The 14,845-nt window shown below is 46.7% G+C and overlaps 2 protein-coding genes across 11 annotated transcripts in view; one reads left to right on the top strand and one right to left on the bottom strand.

Annotated features, from left to right (window-relative positions):
- znf462 (zinc finger protein 462) overlaps positions 1–14,845 on the bottom strand; it is a 34,028-nt gene that overhangs the window by 8,711 nt on the left and 10,472 nt on the right. For 8 of the 9 annotated variants that reach the window (XM_029168328.3, XM_029168332.3, XM_029168334.2 and 5 more), the window contains exons 2-6: positions 9,670–9,923; positions 4,231–9,461; positions 3,729–3,863; positions 1,859–2,283; positions 663–781 (exon numbers count right to left, since the gene is read on the bottom strand). In XM_029168328.3, coding sequence (XP_029024161.1) covers positions 663–781; positions 1,859–2,283; positions 3,729–3,863; positions 4,231–9,461; positions 9,670–9,883 — 6,124 coding nt within the window. In that variant the 5' untranslated portion in view covers positions 9,884–9,923. The remainder of the gene's footprint in view (positions 1–662; positions 782–1,858; positions 2,284–3,728; positions 3,864–4,230; positions 9,462–9,669; positions 9,924–14,845) is intronic. The other variant, XM_029168331.3, reaches the window with a different exon arrangement.
- Positions 12,080–14,311, top strand: LOC129604905 (uncharacterized). 2 transcript variants are annotated; one of them, XM_055513167.1, is made up of 5 exons: positions 12,080–12,227; positions 12,408–12,617; positions 12,724–12,826; positions 13,416–13,469; positions 13,500–14,311. In XM_055513167.1, the coding sequence occupies exons 1-5, from the start codon at positions 12,224–12,226 to the stop codon at positions 13,735–13,737; spliced, it is 609 nt and encodes a 202-aa protein (XP_055369142.1). In that variant the 5' UTR covers positions 12,080–12,223; the 3' UTR covers positions 13,738–14,311. The 2 variants fall into 2 exon arrangements, with proteins under 2 accessions (XP_055369142.1, XP_055369141.1); XM_055513166.1 differs by having other exon boundaries at positions 12,081–12,227; positions 13,416–14,311.

Here is a 14,845-nt window from a genome sequence, read left to right as displayed (position 1 = left end):
GAACATATTTCACTGAGAATTCTTAATGAACTGTTTTTGGGTGAGAACACGTTGTTTGGAATACAACAGCACCTGGACGTGGCGTCAGCGGCTCAAAGTATTCTTAGCTCACCGGAGGTTAACTAAGGATCAGAAGGTGAGGGATTGAGGCGCCGCGGCGGGTTTTCTCGCCAACGTTCCTCACGCCAGCGAGAGCGAGCGAAAATCGCCAAAACTCAGCTTTTAAAATGTAATTGCAAGTCAAAATTGGATGCCAATTACCCACCGCAGCCGCCGACGCTCATTCCTGCCGCTTGTTCATTCCAATCAGACGGCTGAGAGCACTCGAATGTCATATGAAAATTGGCCTTTTCTAGTTTGGCAGTTTTAAGGCGGTTACGTTCAGCCCGTGTATTGATATATATTACTAATCACATTCTCAAACAAACAGAAGTAACAGGATACATAGTGATCTGGGTTATTTGTGGTAGAATCTGAATTTTCATGGATGAGCTTATTTAATGAAGGTGTGAATAAAGCTACTGGTGGAACTCTGCCACATGAGCTAAACATGGAAAACTGAAACCCTTTTATTATCTGTACGTGTCTGTAAAGTTTGATTTGATTCATTTAAACATTTTGCAATAGGCATAATGTCATTTGATGCTCTGTGCCTCTTTTACCTGTGTGCGCCTTGTGCAGGTGGCTCTTCAAGCGACTCGCGTAGGAGGATTTGAAGGGGCAGAGCTTGCACTTGAAGGGCTTGTGGTGCCCGTGGTGAGACTGCACATGTCTGTCCAGGCTGAAAGACGAAATATACAAAACAGACGGGAGCATGTGAGATAAGAGGATAAAGGCAAAACAGATGCAGTGAGGACAAAGGGATGCCAGTTACAGGGAGAAAGCGATGAGAATGGAGTAGGGGAAAGAAAGAGAGAGAGGGGAGATCTCTTCTGCTGAACCCACTTTGATGGTTTCAACAACAGGGCTTTTCAGCTGCTCCTCTAAAGTGCTCGACGCTGTTTACTTCACAAACAAACAGCCGCACATTTCCAATGACTACAGAACAAGGAGCCATGGGGTGAACTCATCTACCCACAATCCCCCGGTGGGAATGAGTGCGCGAGGGCCTGTGGGGATGATGGCTGTGTTTTTAATGCCAGCCGCCTAGGTGGCATGGGAATGCGGCTTCTTTCTGGGTCAGGACACATACAGTACAGAGGGATTACACCTGGGAGCTCAGAGGAGATGAGGCCTCTCTCTCTCTCGCTCGCTCGCTCCTCTCGCACGGTCGTCTCAGAGACGGATAAAACAAATCACACTACCAAAATGTCTGTCTGGCTGCAATGTTTGTCTTGCTCTCCTAGGAGGCAGGAAATCTTAGAGAAGATTGAAGACTCAAAGGCTCGCGAAGGGGTAAACAGAACGCCGTGTAAAAGTTGCGCTCCGCACAAAATGAGTTTAACATCCAGTTGATTTGTAGAGCAGCTGGCGAGAGGTCGGCGGAGAAGGCGCTGCTGCCGCCGGAGCCAAGCGCTGCACATATAGTGATGGTGAACTATGCTGAAGTCACACGTTTCAAAAATCTAATCTAAACTGAGAGGCAATCAGCGAATCCACATGCAGTGTCCAGAACTAGCTCTTTTCCAGCACATGCTCAGATGCATCATTAAAAACAAGTCTGCTGAGTGAGTGTTTACTTTAGTAATTAATCCACAGTCGCTGAGACCTTCGGTAAATACAGGATCGTCAAATAGACCAGGATGTCAATTACGCAATGTCAATTATCCAGCTTCAACCGAACTTAATGAAATGGAAACGTGAAAGTGTGTAATCTATACAGGTTTATGTGGTGTTGACCCTAATTGTCCCTACTTACTTGTGTCTGAAGGGTGAGACAAACTGGCAGTACTGGCAGCTATATTTGTCCTCCCTGCTGAACAGTGCCATGGCTGAGTGGCTCCTCTCATGGGAGCGGAGTCCCTGCATGGACATGAAGACGCGGTTGCACTGGGCACACGGGTGACCCCCCGCTGCTAGACGCTGCTTCAGCTGGGTCTCTGACACCACGGCCCTCGCCGCGGCCACCAGGGCGGCCGCCCGGCCCTCGGCGGCGTCCATTTCTGGATCCAGCGTCTCCGTGGCAACGCAAACATCGCCGGAGGCTGTGGAAGCCAAGGGTGGGCTCATTGTGGAGGATGCGGGTCTCTCGAGGCCGTCGTCTTCAGCTGTCTCATTCTCCTCCAGGTTGCCATTAGTTAGGCTCTCTGAAGACAGAGTGAGGGGGACCTCGCTGACTTCCTGCTGCAAAACAAAGGGGAGGAGATGATCAATAAGCCTTCACTGCATGCTTACTTTGTCTTCCTTCACCTAACGCAACATGTGGGTAAATGAGCCCTGTACAAAATACATTAAGCTGCTGTGCAGGCTTCTATCAGGATACAAGAAGACTAAAAATAAAAGGAGCATGACTGATTCAGGTTCAGTTTGAGCAAGTCCTAACAGCCACCTTGACCTAAAACTGTCTCAGTTCATATTTGTTTTGATTTTCATGACTTGATTTGAACTATACGAATGCACAACGGCAGACATTTTGATTTCCAGATAACGTTTTAAATCTCTCGCTTGAATGATTCTCAAGAAAAAAAATGACCCGTGCATTTCAGGCCTTCATAAAGAAGTCACTCACTTCATGCAAACACCTTTCTCTGTACTAGAACACAAGTTGGAGTGAGTTTAATCACTGTTTGGCTGCCAGACTAGTTTCCATATTATCCCGTGGTGCCAAACAACAGAAACATAGGGAGGTGGAGGTGCAAACCTCCAGATAACGAGCTGCACCGAACACTCGACACTAACAAAGAACGGCTTGTAAAACAACACGCCATCGTCCGTCGCAGCCTCCTTCATCTGCCGGACGCAGGTTCAGTTCTGCAGTCATCGCGCGCAGACAGACAACGCCGTGACTTTTTTATCGCCTCGAGGAAGCTCTCCGCGGAAGGACCTGACCCTGCACTTCATGTAGCCATAAATAAGATGTGGCATCCACAGGCCCAACCTTGCCATCCAGTCCACCCTGGATGCACTGTCAGCCCGCGCTTCATCCGACTCCAGCTCCACAATCGAACCCTTGGCGTGCTATTAATAGGAATGTGCATCGTTGCTTGGATCTTATATGCAGCGGAGACATTGTATTGACACCATGACCCTAAATCCTGTAGGTATTATCTACACAGAACAACATTTTATTACCCACAATTCTAAAAAGGAAATGTTTTGTTTTTTTTTAGACCATCTCATCTTAAATACCTAGACCTAGAGAGTGTCTGACGAAGGGACAGGCCTCCGTTTTGGTCGAGGCGTCGGATCCTTAGGCCTGTTCCCCTCACTAGCAACATTAGTGGAATACTAATGTTTTGAACGGTTACCCGCCACTGGCCTAAAAGTTATAGCTCCCCTCCTCCCCTAACGCTGCAACGAGCCAGAGTTGCTTGTTTCCTCTGGGCGAAGCTGACAGACCCAGAAGCCTTCATCAGTGATAAACAACATGGGAACAGAACTCAAGTCCAGTGTACAGAAGATTGTAGAGATTACAAAGCTAGCACCACGACAACAGACAAAGCGTCCATTAGGTCCAGTTATTATTTTAAATATAATAAATAACTGATTCAGTCCTGGACAGTTTGGAACAAAAACCTGTTGAATATCAAAAACCTCATTTGTTTACGCCCACTGTAAGGAAGCCCTACCTTGACGTGTCCCTCTTTGACTTCCCCATATTGGACATGCTTCCTAAGGTGGTTGCAGATGGCTCGGAGGGTGGGGTGCACTTCTACGCAGAAGTTGCACCGGAATCCAATGGGTGTTTTATTTACAGGGCTTTCCTGTTCATAGAAGGATCGCAAGTAAAAAGTACTTTAGTTACAGCATGAAATGATTTGTGGGTAATGTATTTTTTTTTTACTGGCAGTTTAACCTATTACACCTCCACTTACTCCTCATTACTAAAAAAAGCCAAGTCAAAAAACAAATATATTTTAAATTGTCTCTTTACTCTCCTCTCCTCTGGCAGAAACAGGCTACTTTGAGTGGAATTGAATATGGGCTTATGTGAGCCATGTTATTTCTCTCTCTCCATTACTGTAAAGTCAAGGCAACCTTGGATTCCAGGGGACAAAAATTGCAATTATAACTACAGCAGCAGCTGATTTCCAGACTCTCTGGAAAGCATGTATTCAGGCCTTCACTCACCTTCTCAGACTTGGTGTCAGGTAGTTCCGTAGCTTTCTGTTTGCTGAGAAGCTGCCTCCTCCTCTCCTGCCTCATGGCCCTTTTCTGAAACTCCTCGCTGTGGTTCAGCAGATGTTTCGCCAGACCTGGGAGAGCCAGGAACTTCAGCTCACAGTGAGAACACTGATACAACTCAGAGTCCTCCTCTTCGGGACCGGGCGATACCACAAAGTCCCTCTTCAAGTCACCGCCATGGTGGTCGTTGTAGTGCATAGAGAGCAGCTCGCCGGTGCTGAAGGACAACTGGAAGCATTTTAGACACTTGTATGGCAGCCATTCAGCCTCTCCGTCCTGCTCAGTGTCAAGTGGAACCTCCAGCACTTCCTTGTCTTCCTCTGCCATTTCACTGACAGCAATCTTCTCGGGTTCTTTGGCATAGATAACGGTGAAGTAGCGGCCGAGTTTACTAGAATGCTGCTTCTTGGGGAAGACACCGGGGTGGCGTTTAATGTAGTGCGAGACGATGCTCTTCCTGCTGAAGGCCTGGAAGCTGCAGAGAGAGCACTTGCGTCTCTCCACAGCCAAACGCAGGTCTTCACTCATCTCTGAATTGTCTCCTTCCGACGGCGAGGGCGCCAGCACTTTGTTAGGCTTATCGCTCAAAGTCTTGGAAGCAGCCAGACAATGGGTATAATAGGCATCGATATCATGGCGCTTCTGGTAGTGGGCTGCCAGGCCTTTGCGTATAGGGTTTGTGTATGAGCACAAAGCACATTTGAAGACATTGTTTTTACCCTCTGGCTGAGCACGGACATTGTTGTGCTTGATACGGTAGTGGCGAGCGATGCCTTTCCTGGTGGAACAGAAGTACTTGCAGAGCTGACACCTGAATATAGCATGCTTCTCTACCTTATTGATGGGTAACTGGGAGAGGGCAAGGTCCAACTCACTGACCTCCTGGACCGTTGCTGCGCTTGATATATTACTGGCGCTGCATTCAGCTACTGGCTCTGTATCTTTACCAGAACAGAAATTTGTCAGCGAAGGAGCAAACATATCGGAAGCACACTGATTGTGATACTTCTCATAATGAATTTTGAGCTTCTCCAGTGTTCCATGCGTGTACGGGCACATTTTGCATCTGTACGCGCCATATCCCTGCCTTTGGGTCTTGCACTTGTCGTCCCCCTCGTTTAAGTCAGGGATTTGCTCTATGTCATCTGCAAAGTCTTCTGCTGTGACTTTCACTAGCGGGTGTCTCTTCTGATAGTGAGTTAAAACACCGTGGATGCGAGAATTCACATATGGACAGTGGCGACATTTATACACAGAGCTGGGGTTGATGTCTGCTTCCTGTGCAAAGTCTGCAGCTTTTACTTTCATGCCTGGGTGCTTCTTTCCATAGTGAGTGAGGAGGCCATGGAGACTGTTGTACTCTGACAGACATACAGTACACCTGTAGGGGTTATTAGAGATAGAAAGACGTGGGTGGGAAGAATGGGGATTGCTTTCTTGAGGTGGGGTGGCAATGACCAGGGCTCCGTCATCGTCAACAGACTGGCAGTTGAAAGACAAGTGTTCTTTGGCAACCTTCTGGTGGATATTTTCAGCTGAACCATTCCCTTTGATGATATCCAAGAGCACAGATTCATCCCCTTTGATGGCCCAGGGGTGGACCGCCTGGTAGTGACTGGTGATGTCCCATATTGTACAAGCCTCAAAGGCACAGTCTCTGCATTTGTAATGCTTGGCTTCCATATTGCCCCCTTGTTGTTGGGTGGTTTCCGGCCCGGCCCAGAGTTTACTGGCCATGTATGTGTAATCGACATTATGCTCGGGATGGCGTCTTTGGTAATGGAGCAGCAGGCCCTGGGGTTCAGAGTGGGAGTAAATGCACCACTCACAGTGGTAGCCAGCCTCCAGAATGCCGTCTTGGTAAGCCCAGTGCAAAATGGTCATGGCTGTGGCTTTCACAGTGGGGTGCTCTTTCTTCAGATGCTTCTTAAGGGCGTAGACGTACGGCGATGCATAGGAACAGTGTCTGCATTTAAGGGAACGGAGGGGCGTGGTGTTCTCAGCGTCTGGCGGGGCTGGGGCCGTGGCAGAGGAGACGCTACCCGACTGAACCATCTGTGCTCGCTCGCGCTGGCTCCGGACGACTGCAGTGTGGCGACGCACAAGGTCAGCGTTAGCCTTGGTTTCCCTGTGCTTCTTCTGGTAGTGAATGAGCACTCCTTTTACAGTGCGGTTGCCATAGTCGCAGTGCTGACAAAAGAACAGCTCGTCCTCACCTCGCTCACCACTTCCTGGTTTGGGGCTTGAGTTGTTAGAGCCATCGTGACCGTTGTTTTGAAACTGCTTCAAAAACTGCTTGGGGGTTGCAATTTGCAATTCATCCATTAACTTCATCAGACCAGGTGTTGGGGCGCCATGTTTGATGTATTTGGCTGTCACTTTTACTTCAGGGTGTCTTTTTTGGTAATGGACTAATACCCCAACAACTGACCTGTTACTGTACACACAGTGTTTACAGTAGTACATTTCTTCATCCGATCCGTACAGCACTGCACTTGATTGTTTTGGTGGCGTAGACATGCTAAGGTTAAATGAAGAGTTGCCTAGAGGCTGGGACTGATCCACTGACATGACCTTCATGGTTTTCTGAATGCGGAAATAAGAGGCCTTTTGCTCTGGATGTTTCTTCTGGTAGTGGACCAGAACAGAGTGCATGTTGGGGCTACTGAAGGAACACACATCACAATCATAGACAACAACATTACCAGCCACAGCGTCTTTGACAGGGTCTAACTCACCACTGGATTCGGGAGTCTTCGAACCACTTTTCAGCACTGGGCTTGAGGAGGACCTGGGAGTGGATGTGGCCGAGTTCAAAGTTTTGGGGCCAGAGTTTAGTATTTCCCTCAGGGTTTGCGATTCTCCTGTTTTGTGAGGCTGCTCCACGATGTAGCTGGAGAAGATCATGGCGTTGTTGATTTTCACTGTTGGGTGCATTCTTTGGTAATGTGGCATCAGGCTCCTGACATTTGGGCTTGTGTACGAACAAAAGCGGCACAGGTATAACAGGTGGGGCTGGTTGAAGTTGAGCACATTGCTGGCTTCAGGGTGGTGCTCCATGTAGTGTTGGTGCAGATCATTGTAATTCGTGTACTCAATGTAGCACTCTAAGCAGCGGAAGACGGCGCTCTGGTCTTCTGGGTCCAAGATATACTTAAAGCTGAACTTGATGTAAGGGTGCATCCTCTGGTAATGGGTACTGACGCTACGAGCCGATTTGTTGTGGTAGTCACAGTGTTTACAATAGAAGCGTGTGGTTCCAGGTTCTTCAGAATATTCAATGTTCTCCTGGGCAGCACCATCGCTAGTATCCGCAGAGATATTCTCACTGTCATCAGAGAGGGTCAGCGATATGGGAATGCTTCTAGGCTTTGACCTTGGGTTGCTCTTTCTTTTGCCTATTCTGCCTTCATGCGGTCCTCTTGCATGAAGCAGTTGTGTGTTGTAGGCAAAAACAGGGATTTTACTAACACCGTTTCTTACATCATCAGAGTTGTCATGACTTTCTCCTACATCGTCATCATCCATGTCGTCCAGATTTATGATCATGTCCTGCTGGCTTTGGCTTATCTTACTTTGAAGGTTACTGGCAATTTCATCAATTCTGGTTCTCTTTTTCACTGAAGACAAATCCAAAGGCAAGTCATTTATAGACTTCCTTGCTCTTTTTCCTGCTACTAAGGGCTTTTTGGTGGCAAGTCCTAAAATGGAGGTCTGGGTTTTTTGTAGAAAGATTGGAGAAGCATCCACTTCAGCATCTGGCTGGTCAGTCAGCTGGTTTTCATAGACAGTGGGATCTAGGTCATCACAGTAGGAATGCTTATGCTGTTGGTGAACCCTCAGACCTTTTAGAGTGGTGGTGGAAAAGCTGCAGAGCGTGCATCTATGTGGGTTCTGCTGGTCGTTCAAAGTGCTGGTTATCTTTTTTCCATTGACCTTGGCGCTTGGATTCCCCTCACCGAGAGGCTCTGCAGCACTGTCACCGTGAGGTTCTGGACTATCACTCGTTAGGTCCAAAGTATCTGGATCAGGGGTACTGTGGCTCTGTTTGTGCGTGCCTAACTTTAGAGGGCTGGTGCAAATAAATGTGCATTCATCGCACTTATACACTGTGGTTTTCCCAGACAGGTGAATGTTTTCGATGTGGCGGGAGATGCTGCGTCTGTGCATGGTGAGAAAAGAGCAGAAAGGGCACTGAAATCGATTCATGAACTTTCTGAAAGGTATTCCTTTAGTCTCCAGTAGTTTATTGTCCTCATCTGTTAGAAGCTGCTTTGCGTCTGCTGACAGGGTTCCAGTATAGCTGGGATCATCTATATCACCCAGTTCTTCATCATCATCATCACCATCCTCTAAGCTGCTCCTGGAGTCTTCCTCATTGAGCAAGTTGGCATCCATGACACTGTTGGACACGTCAGATGAAGCAAACCTCTTGGACAGAATAGAGGAGCCTGTGCTGTTCGGTGTCGCTGCACTAATTTGTGCATACTGAAAAGACGAGAGGTCTGGAACCGATTTCTCCAGGTCGCTCTCTGGCGTTTTCACTGCACGGTCATCTTTTTCACCAACATCGGCAAAACTGGCTTTTGATCTATCTGGGCTACGGGACGAGGAGGAGGAGGAGGGAGAATCTGGTTTGGGCGAGCTTGCGCTTGCCTCGCCTTCCAGAGCTGCATTGCAGGAAACGATCTTGACCTTGTCACTGTGTTCCTTCACCACGTGATTAGTCCAGCTGTCCTTCTGATCAGTCTGATAGTCACACCATTCACACGCGAACGTTCCCTTCATAAGTCTGCTGGCCGAGGCACATTTCTCTGTGTTCTCTGCATATTCTGAGGCCTCTTCAGCGCTCTCTGAGGGAACTTTGCTATGATACATTAGTTGGTGCTTCACTATCCGTGCTTTGCGTGGAGACTTGTATGTGCAGTACTGACAGGAATACACTTTTGAATGATCTTTGTGCGTTATAACGGTGTAACTGGGCAACTTCCCTGTCTCAGAGGACACAGTTGCGTCTGAATCTTCCAGCGCCACATTGTGCACTTTTTTGGTGTGGTTTCTCAAGAATGACTTTGATCTGAAGTAACGGACACAGAACTTGCACTGGTAAAATGGCAGATGGGTTTCAGCTGTCTGCTTTTGTGATGTTTGGTTAGAACTGTCAGTAGCGTTGGGGCCTGAAAAAAAGAGAATGTGTGAAATATGTTCTGAAACAGAGACAGTTAAAAGTCTCTATTTAGACCATGTGTTGTATCTGTTAATTCAACCACTTCTCCTTTATGCCCTTCAGTAAAACATCATTATCCCACAATGAAGGGTTATTCAAAACTAAATTGTTCCTAATCCTTATTGACTGCAACATCTAAATGAATGTGATAGACATACTTATTCCAGCTTTAGGAGGTGTATAATCCTCGTCATCCTTGTCCTCATAGTCCTCCTCCTCTTCCTCCTCTTCCTCATCCTCATCTTTCAGAGAATCAGACTCATCTGCATCTGCAGGCTGCAGGAAAACCGTGTGCACTTCCTGAATGTGGGTCTTCAAATCGTCATATGACTCAGCTCGGAAGTCACAGCCATCACACTGTAATACCTCCATCACTGCGAAGAGGGAGCACTCCCTGGAAAATCAGGGAAACCTGCAGAGGGGAGAGGAGGAAAACCGTGAGGACCTGGCATTTTCTAGAAAAGACTAGATGGTACAATAAAAAAATGTGAAGTTCATTTAACTAAAGTGTAATTCATCAGAATTGTGCAAAAACACGAAACACAAGCTTGGGTGGTGGCCACGTTTAGGGAGAAGCACAAGAGCTGTGACAAAGTAGAATGACACACCTGTCCCACAGAGCAAGAAAGACGACGTCTTACAAAAATATAACACATTCACGATTATGTCATCCTGTCAAAGCAAAGTCTTATAGTCTGACTTCATTGAGTGTGTGATAAACGGTATATGGCCCCTAGTTTAAATCAGGTGGGCCTGTATTGTGGATGTTTTAAATCACAAATGATGCACATTAGTATGTGTATACATATACATTTATGTAATATACAAGAAAACTTGAAAATGGAGCTGTACATAAACTCCGAAAGACAGACAGATACCAAAGAGGAGAATTCAGCAGATGCTGATGTTACTCAGAATACTAAGAAGGTCTCGGTTTTTTAGTCCCATCATTCCAAGAACAATGGAGGGACTGAGGAGGGATTATGGGCTGATTTGTCCCATTTTTATTACCTTGGGATAAGCAACAGCTGGAGAGCAGCTCCACAGCTCAGTATTTAGAGCAGACTATTCTATCAGATTGTATGTTCTGAAATAAGATTGAATGAATGAACTGAGAGCTGAAGGTTTTATGTCTCTGGGCGTCTCTGCAGTTCAGACTTGGACCGAGACAGAAAAAGGTGATGTTACAATTCATTAATCATGAAGTTGAAATCACACGCCATTAAAAACTGTAAATATAAAGATTATGAAACAGCCCAAAAATCATTCAGATATTCTGTATTGAGATGTTTAAGGGAATCGTGATGATGCTCAGTGGGGCTCGGGTCCAGCATCCCTCAGAGCCCTAACAGCATAAGTGGTTTAAGATCACAGTTGCAGCTATGACACTAACTAATTTTAATGTGTGACTACTATAAACAAAAAACGGTTTCAGGTGTCACAACAAACCGACCAAACCGCAGGCGCTGTGTAGCGTGAGCCAACTGCACCAGCAAAAGCCAAATCATCCAAACGAAAGTCAACAAATGGACACTTAACAGGATCGTTCAGTTACCACAGAACTGAACGTGCACGGCCAAGTCCCAACAAGACCTTTCGACAAATGCATCATCCCATTCGCTCCACTTTCATTTAAATGCGTGAACCGTTGTTTACAATTACAAACAGGAACCACGCTTCTTAAGCTGAGGAACGCGCTCTTCCTTTCTGCTGCTATTATTTCAAACTTCACTAGTATTTATTTGTGTATTCTCTCAGACAGACCCAAATATTTTGCATCTATTCAAAGAGGATTAATAGTTCACAGTGGAAGCCTGACGCCATCTTGACCTATTGTTCTAAAATCAAGCAAGTGTGTCACATCTAGAACCTGACTGAATATCTCCAATATTACTGCAACAACGCTTCTCTTATTACTATTATATTATATGCTGCCAATGGACGAGGGTGTTTAATCAGAGCAACACTTGAGAAAATAATTTCATGAAAGGATTTAGGCACTGAATGGAAACATAATTAATAATTAGCAGCATTTACATTCACTGCTCTTAAAAAGCAAAAGCTTCATCTGGTGCAAAGGCAGAATCAGTAGAGTAGGAAAATGCAAATCAGCTGGTGTTTGTCTCCCTGTGAAGTGATGTCACTCAAGTCGCTGTGGGCGGGACCAAGGAGCACAAGGTGAACATGGTGTTAGGAGGAAAGAGGGGGTCTTTCTATGTGAGGCCACTACTGTCCCTCTGACCCAAATGGTGGTTGCAGATATTGAGTTCAGCCCAACACAGCTGCCGGGTTCAAACCACAAAACTGGATGCTGCAACCAAAACATTTCAAGTGACAAGCAGGCAGAGACGGTTGGGAATCCTTCCCAGCTTCCCACACCCAACGGACCAGCTCGCGGAGAGCTCCATCTGAGCCGGCCAAGCAGCCTGCATGTCCCCGAGCGACCAGGGGATCCATTGTTGTTCAGGGTCAGGTTACAGCTTCACCACAGGGCCCCACCCTGCTCCCTTGGCAGCTCGCTGCTGTTTTGAACAACGTTGCCTCCTAATGCCAGGTTCCTTGACATGGATATCAAGAGAATCCTTTAAGAGAAGGAGGGGAGAGGAATGCCCGGGGAGCAAATAAAAAAAAAAAGCCTCCTACACAACCACCATCTGCCTTGGAGTTGGCTTTATCTTTTCAGCCAGTCAGTTCCTGCGCCACACCAAGTTAATGGGTAAGATTGTGTAACTGCTTTCATCTAGTCAGCTGGGGCTCGAACGGGGAGCGACTGAGCTGCTCAGATCCTCCTCTGAGCCGTGCTTCAAGGGCAGCCATTTTAAGAGCCGACTATGTGCGCTTAGGTGTTCAGCCAGCGCACAACATGGACCCACAGATCTGATCCTCTTCCTCAAAGGCAGGCAGCCTGTCACTGGAGAGCCGCTGACAGAAATCTATCCGCCAGATGTACAGCGCTGTACCCAAGTCCTCTGCCCACACAGCTCAGCAGAAAACATCTCACTCTCTCGCCAGCCGAGTCCTCTCATTTCTCAGGGACATTATCACTCGCATCAAGAGGTTTTCAGAGGAACGCGAGGATCTCTGTTTCCGAAGGAGGACAGAATAGGTCAGTCTTTGAGGAAAGAAATTCAACAAATGCGACTTCTAGGAGCTGCCAAGCGCGTTCCACAAGGGGGTCTAAAAATGTGAGGCATGTCTGAACTCTATCTCAGAGCTCTGCAGCCCTGAGCCCCGAGGACGAAGGCGAGGAAAGGGGGCCAAGATGGAGCCGAAGGGGAAGGGAGCGGGATGGAGCCACCTGGAGGACCTCTATTGGTAAGTGAGCCATCCGACTGGGCTCCCCAGATTCCAAAGTCTACTGTGGTTTGTTAATCACCAACCGGTCTCTCTGCATCGGTGAACCCTGCCAGCGGACACACCCTCTACTCAAACGGGCTGACAGCAGCTGCTGTCTGAAAGAGGGCCTCTGAATAAGCCAGCATTAAGCTGATTAGAAGTACAGAGGTTTTGTCCTTAACTGTTGGTTAGTGCTACCATATAATGCCGTCAGGGAGACGAGGATCCACTGACGTGTTACATTATTATATGGCAAGAGTCCTGGCTTCAGATCATTTATCTGGCAAACAAGACAGGACGTGCATCTTGTCTGCGCAGCCTCAATAATTAATGACCCATTGATTGAAAATGACAGTGGGCTTTTTTTTTTTTAAGAGAAAAATACAGTGGCAATAACAGCAGGTAGCCAGAACCGTGGAAATTGATTTTTCTGCTGAGATGAGATGACAAAAATCTGACCGAAATCAATACATTTTTTAGATTCGAGAAAGTTATAATAGAGAGGAAGACAGAGAGGAGCGCAAAAGCAATCACATTATACTTGTTTTCTGGGATCTGTCTTCACCAGGTTTGCTCAGAAGAGGCCGAAGCGACAGCGGAGGGAGAGAGAGAGAGAGAGAGAGAGAGAGAGAGAGAGAGACAGAGAGAGAGACATCGATGTGTCTGGAGAAGTGCGGAACGTGTTGCGTCACTCGACCATGCAGAATATGTCCTCTTGCACAAACAGGAGACAAAGAGCTGGAGATCAAGATGGTTCCTCCCATCCTCTGATGTCAGCAGCTCTGGAGGACTCAGCACACCGGATCTCGCAGTGTGCACAGCGGTTGCTCAAACACAAACAACGCGCAGAGCGTTGGCAACGAAATGCGACGCGACGCCGGTCCCGCTAAACAACAGCCCCTCATTAATGCACACATGAAACCCAGCTGGAAGGACCATGTCCACCTGCTCCTCACTCATGTTTGTTCAACTTCTGCCTCAGTTAAAAGGACTTTTATTGTGAAGGACTAACCAATACCTCCTGTATTGCATTTTATATTGTTTAATAGGCAACTATTGTGAACTTTTACTGGCTCTCCTATAATCATGGTGCTTTTTCCACTGCTACAAGTCTGTCATCACGCCAACATGAGCCTGATTTTCCTAAATGCTCCAAATGTTCATCATCCATTCAACAAAACGAGGTTCTAGACATGTGTTTAAGAGACAGAAACCTACAGAGAGAAAGCGCATAGAGAGATGCATTTAACCTTGAGCTTTTTTACCGTACATTGCATTATTGGTAATTATGGGTTGGTAAAGGTCACTTTTGTTTTTCCGAGCTAAATGACTGACTCGCTGTGTGGATAAGCTGGAAGTAAATAATTGTTCCATTTGTTTATTTACCAATGGATGACATTTAGTCAAACTCTAGGGGAATTATGCACTTTATCTTATTCGCTTGTATAAAATAATCATACTATTCCTGATTTATCCTCAGTTTGATTCCTGTAACACCTTTGGCCCTTTTCATCAGTTTCTAACAATACCTGTCTTTATCGGAGCCTTTTTGTGCAGCCTCTCACAAGACGTGCAGCTGGAAATCCAACATGTGCTGATGCAAGTATGGCCTAAGTCAAGCAGCAGCGAGACATTTATTTTGGCACCAAACCTTTAATCATTCCCTTTCCGAGATGCAACTAAGAGATTTTGAAAGTACTCCGGTTCCAAAGTTTTTGAGGGGGGTGTCAAGATGTCAGTATCAGAGCCCAGTGATACTAGTGGAGATAGGGAGGAGGTAAAACTTTGACACGGTGATCAGGAAAAACGAGCATAGCCCCTATTTGAGTGTGGAGGACCTGCAGCCATGTGTCGTTAACCTCTCAGCGATGCAGTGTTGATGCACAAACATGGTCTACATGAAACCCTCATACGACCTCACAAGAGTCACCGTCGCCACGTTTGCACAACAACATCTGTAGGCCAGATCCGGTCATTTAGAAAACAAAAGATGTGGAC

This window comes from Betta splendens, chromosome 12, assembly GCF_900634795.4.
Source record: "Betta splendens chromosome 12, fBetSpl5.4, whole genome shotgun sequence".
In the NCBI taxonomy this organism is placed as follows: Eukaryota; Metazoa; Chordata; class Actinopteri; order Anabantiformes; family Osphronemidae; genus Betta; species Betta splendens.
This window is presented reverse-complemented; position numbering and strand designations above follow the sequence as displayed.